Source organism: Haemorhous mexicanus, chromosome 2, assembly GCF_027477595.1.
Source record: "Haemorhous mexicanus isolate bHaeMex1 chromosome 2, bHaeMex1.pri, whole genome shotgun sequence".
In the NCBI taxonomy this organism is placed as follows: domain Eukaryota; kingdom Metazoa; phylum Chordata; class Aves; order Passeriformes; family Fringillidae; genus Haemorhous; species Haemorhous mexicanus.
The window spans coordinates 120,008,960-120,014,959 of NC_082342.1; the positions used below are offsets into that span (position 1 = coordinate 120,008,960).

Genomic DNA, 6,000 nt, shown 5'->3' on the forward strand with positions numbered 1-6,000 from the left:
TCCCAGGGGCCCAGGGCTGCAATCCCAGGAGCCCAGGGCTGCAATCCCAGGAGCCCAGGGCTGCAATCCCAGGGGCCCAGGGCTGCAATCCCAGGGGCCCAGGGCTGCAATCCCAGGAATACAGGGCTGCAATCCCAGGAATACAGGGCTGCAATCCCAGGAATACAGGGCTGCAATCCCAGGAGCCCAGGGCTGCAATCCCAGGAGCCCAGAGCTGAAATCCCAGGAGCCCAGGGCTGCAATCCCAGGGGCCCAGGGCTGCAATCCCAGGAGCCCAGGGCTGCAATCCCAGGGGCCCAGGGCTGCAATCCCAGGAATACAGGGCTGCAATCCCAGGAGCCCAGGGCTGCAATCCCAGGGGCCCAGGGCTGCAATCCCAGGGGCCCAGGGCTGCAATCCCAGGGGCCCAGGGCTGTTTGCCCTGCAGGGACAGGCACTGAAGTGTCAGGCTGAGCTGCAGCAGCCCAGGAAAGGCCACAGGACCGACAGGTTGGGCAGGTTGTGGGACAGGAGCTGCACTCAGCAGTGTCCCCTGCTCCTCACAGGGGACCCAGGCTCTGGCTCTGCTCCAGTTCTGGGGTTTTTGTAAGGCCAGTGGGAGGTACCTGGACAGCAGCTTGAGTGCATCAGCACTGGGAGTGACTCTGGAGCTCTGAGCAGGGAATCCCAGAATGATTTTGGTTGGAAGGGAATTTAAATATCATCCCATCCCATCCCTGCCATGGCAGGGACACCTCCCACTGTCCCAGGCTGCTCCAGCCCCAGTGTCCAACCTGGCCTTGGGCACTGCCAGGGATCCAGGGGCAGCCCCAGCTGCTCTGGGCACCCTGTGCCAGGGCCAGATTTGGGTAAAAACCCCCTGGAATATCCTGCAAGTTTCCTGTCACTACAGGACACGAAACAACACGCTGCTCTTTTTAAGGTAAAAAAGGACTTTTACATTTCTGATTCCAACATTTACAGATTTCCAAAAATGACACTGGATTGGAGGGTGACAGTGCCACCTCTCCAACGACACTGGACAAACCAACAGTCTCCTCCTCCATAAAGAATGCAAAACTATGTGTTATTTACAGAAAGTGTGTGAGAAAGTTCCTTACAGGAATGTAAACATCAGAAGGCTTAGAAAAAACTTCAAAACTCAGGGCAACAGTTTCTCACCGAGCTCCAACCCCACTTACCAGCTGAAAGTAAGTTGGATCCCCAGCAAAGCGAGCCAAGGCTGCAACAAGGTCGGATCTGGAGGGAGGATCAGCCATGGCACATCACCCTGGGAGAAAGGGAGGGTGAGAAACACAAACACCCGGAGCTGCCAACACTTCCCAGCATCTCACGGCTAAACCTCACTTGGCTGGGTCTTGGGAAAACCGCGCAGCAGTTAAGCATTGCTTAAGGCTGAGCACAGCCATCCTAAGCCCGCCTGGAAGCTTGGGACAGCGACTAACTCTGATCTACACCGCGACAGGAACCGGGGCACGTTATCCCTGCCGGGCCAAGGAGCAGCAGCCCGGGAATCGCGGCTGAACCCTGGGAATCGCGGCCGCACCCCACAGGGATCGCGGCTGCACCCCCCGGGGATCGCGGCTCCATCCCGGGATGCCGAACACCCCGCCCCGTCCCGGCAGCTCCCGGGCTCCCACCCCTCCACCACCATCCGATCCCGGAACGGCCCGGGCTGGCCGCTCACGTGTCTTATCCCGCCGGCACGAACTCCCAGAGCCCGGAGAGGCTCACGGCACCGCGCTCCGCCTCGGACGGGCCGGGAGCGCCCGTCACGGTGCCGGGCACAAACCGGACAGCGAGCGGCGGTTCCGGGCTGGCCGAGGCACGGGGGAAGGCGGCCGAGGCACGGGGGAAGGCGGCCGAGCAGCCACCGCTCCCTCCCTCCCTGTACCCACCCCCGCATCGCGCACGCACCGCTCTGATCCCGATCTCTATCTCGATCTCGATCTCGATCTCGATCCCGATCCCGATCCCGATCCCGATCCCGATCCCGATCCGCTGCTGCCGCTGCGCCGCCACCGCCGCTCCCGCCGCCCCAGCGCGCCCCGCCCGCCGGACGCACCGCCCATTGGCCGTCCGCCCTCTGACGTCACGGGCCGCGGCCAATCCGCGGGCCGTGCGCCTGAGCGCGTGGCCGGATGCAGGCGGCGGAGAGGCGGATGCGGGAGCGGGGGTAGGGAGCGCCTTCCTCCCTCCCTCCTTCCTCCTCCTCCTCCTGCATCTGCTGCTCCTGCTGTCCCAGGGAGGGAGGGAGGGGTGCGGCCCCCGCAGCCGCGGGTCCCCCCCAAGGATCTCCCCAGGAAATCTCCGCCCTCCCCGCGAAGTTAAAGGGAAGAGCCCGGGATGGTTGAGAACTCTCCGGCCCCGCTGCCAGAAAGGGCAATTTATGGATTTGCGCTTTTTTTGGGCTCGTGGTTTGGCTTCAGTGAGTATCCCACAGCCGGATCCGTGACCCCGTTTTAACCCGTTTTTTTGCTGCGTTCACGTTTTAATCCTTTTTACTCACGCACATTTTCACATTCACCGAGCCCTGCAGGTAGTTGTGGTGTTACCTTCCCCACCAAAATACTGAAAAAAAAAAAAAAAAATTAAATCAATCTGGCCAAGAGCAGTGGAAAATATTTCGGGATCCATCAGCTTTTCTGTGCTGGTGCAATGGGTTCCTCATGTCCCTGGGGATCCCAGGTTTGGGAGGGTAAAAATCACTTTTCCAACCCGAGAAAAGGTGCTGCAAATATCCTTCAGTGCAGGAGCCTGCTGCGGGGCTTTGGCACCCTCGGGGAGTTGGGCTCAGCTCCTCTCCCAGGAAGAATCAGGAAGGATTTTCAGTAATTTTTCATTTCAGTTCCATCCAAACGCTGCAATTCCACCCGGCTTTCTTCCATTAAATGTCCTCTGTGAGATCGTTTTCTGCTTTAATATTGTTTCTGTTCAGATTCCTTTGGCTTCTTTTTATTGAGGTGGTTGGGGCTGGTTTTGTTGTTTTTTTCTTTATGGTTCTGCAGTTTAAATTGGAATAAATTCTTGTCTGCCTTCAGAGGAAATCAGAAATTAATTGTTGAAGCAAACATAAAACTGATGCCAGGGACTGGGCAGGGTTTGTGTCTAAGAGGGAAATTCTGCAATCTTTTGGGAGAGGCATTTTGGTTTAAATAAAAGCAAACTTTAGGAAGTCTTAAACACCATCACTCTTATTGTGACTTTTTAATTTTGTTGTGCAGTTTTGTACCTTATCTGGGCTTATGTTCCTGAGACTTGGCTCTTCTCCCTGGGACTGACATACTGGCCTCAAAAGTAAGTTCAGCCAATTAAACTCCTTCATCTTAATTATTTTTAAATAAAAAACCTTTTATTTTTAAATAATGGCCTCACATTAAATCCATTTTTCCCTGATGATAAAGGGCTGTCATGTTTCTGAAGAATTTTTTATGTAACCATGGTGAAAGTGTTTTCTGGTGCCATGAAATAAATAATATTGGGATGGTTTAGGAGAAAAGTGACATTTTGCTTTTAGGAAGTTTGCTGGTAGGAATACAGCAAACTTTAGGCCACAATTAAAAAACAAACACCTTTTTAAAGGAATTAATCTGCTGGTTTGTCAGCAGCTCCAGTGGAGTCAGGATCCATAACCAGGGGTGTTGTTTCTTTTCCTCTTGGACAAATCCATCACAGCTACAACACCAACATTAAAACTGATTTATTATCAAGCATTTGTTGCTCAACATAAAATTTCAAATCCTTTTTTCTCAGATACTGGGCAGTTGCTCTGCCAGTTTATCTCCTGGTGGCTGTGGGAATCGGCTATATTTTGCTTTTTGGGATTAACATGATGAGCACAGCTCCACTCAACTCCACTCACACCATCACAGGTAATTTTTTTTTAAAAGCTTTTTGAAAAGTTTGATCCCTTCACTGAGAATTCTGGAAATCTGTAGAGAATAAAATCCAAATTTTAATCCTTTAAATAAACCTCAAATTTTGAGCCTTTAAATAAAACCCAAATTTTAATCCTTTAAATAAACTCCAAATTTTAACCCTTTAAATAAACCCCAAATTTTAATCCTTTAAATAAACCCCAAATTTTGAGCCTTTAAATAAACCCCAAATTTTGAGCCTTTAAATAAACCCCAAATTTTGAGCCTTTAAATAAAACCCAAATTTTAACCCTTTAAATAAACCCCAAATTTTGAGCCTTTAAATAAAACCCAAATTTTGAGCCTTTAATTAAAACCCAAATTTTAATCCTTTAAATAAACTCCAAATTTTAACCCTTTAAATAAAACCCAAATTTTAACCCTTTAAATAAACCCCAAATTTTGAGCCTTTAAATAAACCCCAAATTTTGAGCCTTTAAATAAAACCCAAATTTTAATCCTTTAAATAAAACCCAAATTTTAAGCCTTTAAGCCTTTTTTTTAACTCAAATATTTGATTTTTTTTGGAAGTCCTGGTGGGGTTTTCACCCTTTAAAGCAGCTCAGTTTGTAGTGCTGCATTCTAAAATGACAAAATATTCTGGGAAGGAAAGGACCTGCAAGCCATGAAATGTTCTCCTTATCTTTTGCAGATAACTTTGCAAAAAAGCAGCAGCAGAAGAAATTCCAGGAGGAGGCAATTCCAGCCCTGAGAGATATTCCCATCAGTGAAGTCAACAGGATGTTCTTCCTCCCTGAAAAAGGCATCTGCAACAGCAGATAGCTGTTATTAAAATCTGTTTGGACAAAGGATTAATAAAACTTACACGGTTTTATTAATTAAAACCTCTCCAAGCTAAAAATAAAAACTCTTTCAGATTTTTCCCCTGAATTTCTAATTAAATTTATTATTATTATTATTATTATTATTAATATTATTATTATGCACCTTAATGACCTGCATTGCTCTGAGAATTATACCCCAATAATTTATCTGGTTATTCTTTAAAAATTAAAAAAAGTGTTCTTTACTTGCAGCTTTCTGCTTGGAATTCCCCTCTGAGAGGGAAAAAAAAAAGCAGTTTTTAGGCAGAGTTTAATTCAATTTCTCTTTGAATTCAGGGAGAGAAGATGTGCTGTGCCAGTCAAACACCTGAGGATCTTTATAAATGATGAACTGGAAGTGTTTGCATTGTAAGGATATTATTTGCCTTGGTAAATATTAATAAAATGTGGCTGATTTTTCCATCTTCACCATTTTCCTGTGGTTCTGGGAGGTTTCTCCTGGCCTGAGGTGATAAATGCTCCATTTTCCTTCACCCAATTCTTTATTCAGCCAAATCTGTTGATCCCCCACCCCCCAAAATATCAGATTTAATGAGTTACCAAAAATAATAGAGGTGGGTTGAGAAGATTTGCTGAAACAAGTCTTGAAATTACTTTTTTCAACTTATTTTTAAGAAAATACTGACAGCAAAGCTCCAAGGAATACCTGGAATAGAGGAACTGCCAGGTCCATGTTGGTAAAACCCAAGGTTAAGTGGTTCAGATGTTTTATAAACAGAGAATTTTAATTTTTTGTTGTTTATTTTCCTTCTCCCAAGTGTCAGAAATTCAGTTTTATCTCCAGGACTCAATGTTAGTTAGGTCTATTTTAAAACCCAGTCAGTAGAACCTCGTTATTTATTAATCCTGTAACCAACTTCAGCAGAGAATTGAGTTTAAAATGTTATTATTTCATTAAAAGATTAAAATGTTTGAGAATTTGCCTGGAAAATCTTGTGCCAGTTCTTTAGGAATCTGTCAAAATGATCAACAGCTGCTCTGGAATGTTTTAAAACTTGGTAGAAATCACTTTGGTGTAAATATAAATCTGTGCTTGGTTGGGTTTTCTAACTGAATTTGGAGGAAAAATCTCCTTGTTCGTTATTCCAGGCAGGATTAAAACTCCTCCTTATGGAAGGAGAAAACTTTTCAACATTTCACTTTGAAACCCTGAATTTTAGCTATATTGGCACTGAATAAAAATGAATTTGGGTCTAAATGACAACAGCATTGATTTGTGGGATAATTCTCGGTTATTT

General features: G+C 46.5%; 2 protein-coding genes across 3 annotated transcripts in view; one reads left to right on the forward strand and one right to left on the reverse strand.

Annotated features, from left to right (window-relative positions):
* The window catches only part of TTC3 (tetratricopeptide repeat domain 3), a 74,084-nt gene extending 72,027 nt beyond the window's left edge, over positions 1–2,057 (reverse strand). The window contains exons 1-2 of one of the 2 annotated variants that reach the window (XM_059840136.1): positions 1,918–2,057; positions 1,182–1,270 (exon numbers count right to left, since the gene is read on the reverse strand). In XM_059840136.1, the coding sequence (XP_059696119.1) occupies positions 1,182–1,259 (78 nt within the window). In that variant the 5' untranslated portion in view covers positions 1,260–1,270; positions 1,918–2,057. The remainder of the gene's footprint in view (positions 1–1,181; positions 1,271–1,917) is intronic. The other variant, XM_059840137.1, reaches the window with a different exon arrangement.
* Positions 2,058–2,175: 118 nt separating this feature from the next.
* Positions 2,176–5,170, forward strand: PIGP (phosphatidylinositol glycan anchor biosynthesis class P). The gene is made up of 4 exons (XM_059840140.1): positions 2,176–2,428; positions 3,225–3,297; positions 3,754–3,872; positions 4,570–5,170. Exons 1-4 carry the CDS (start codon positions 2,347–2,349, stop codon positions 4,698–4,700), a joined length of 405 nt encoding a protein of 134 aa, XP_059696123.1. The 5' UTR covers positions 2,176–2,346; the 3' UTR covers positions 4,701–5,170.
* Positions 5,171–6,000: the final 830 nt, after the last annotated feature.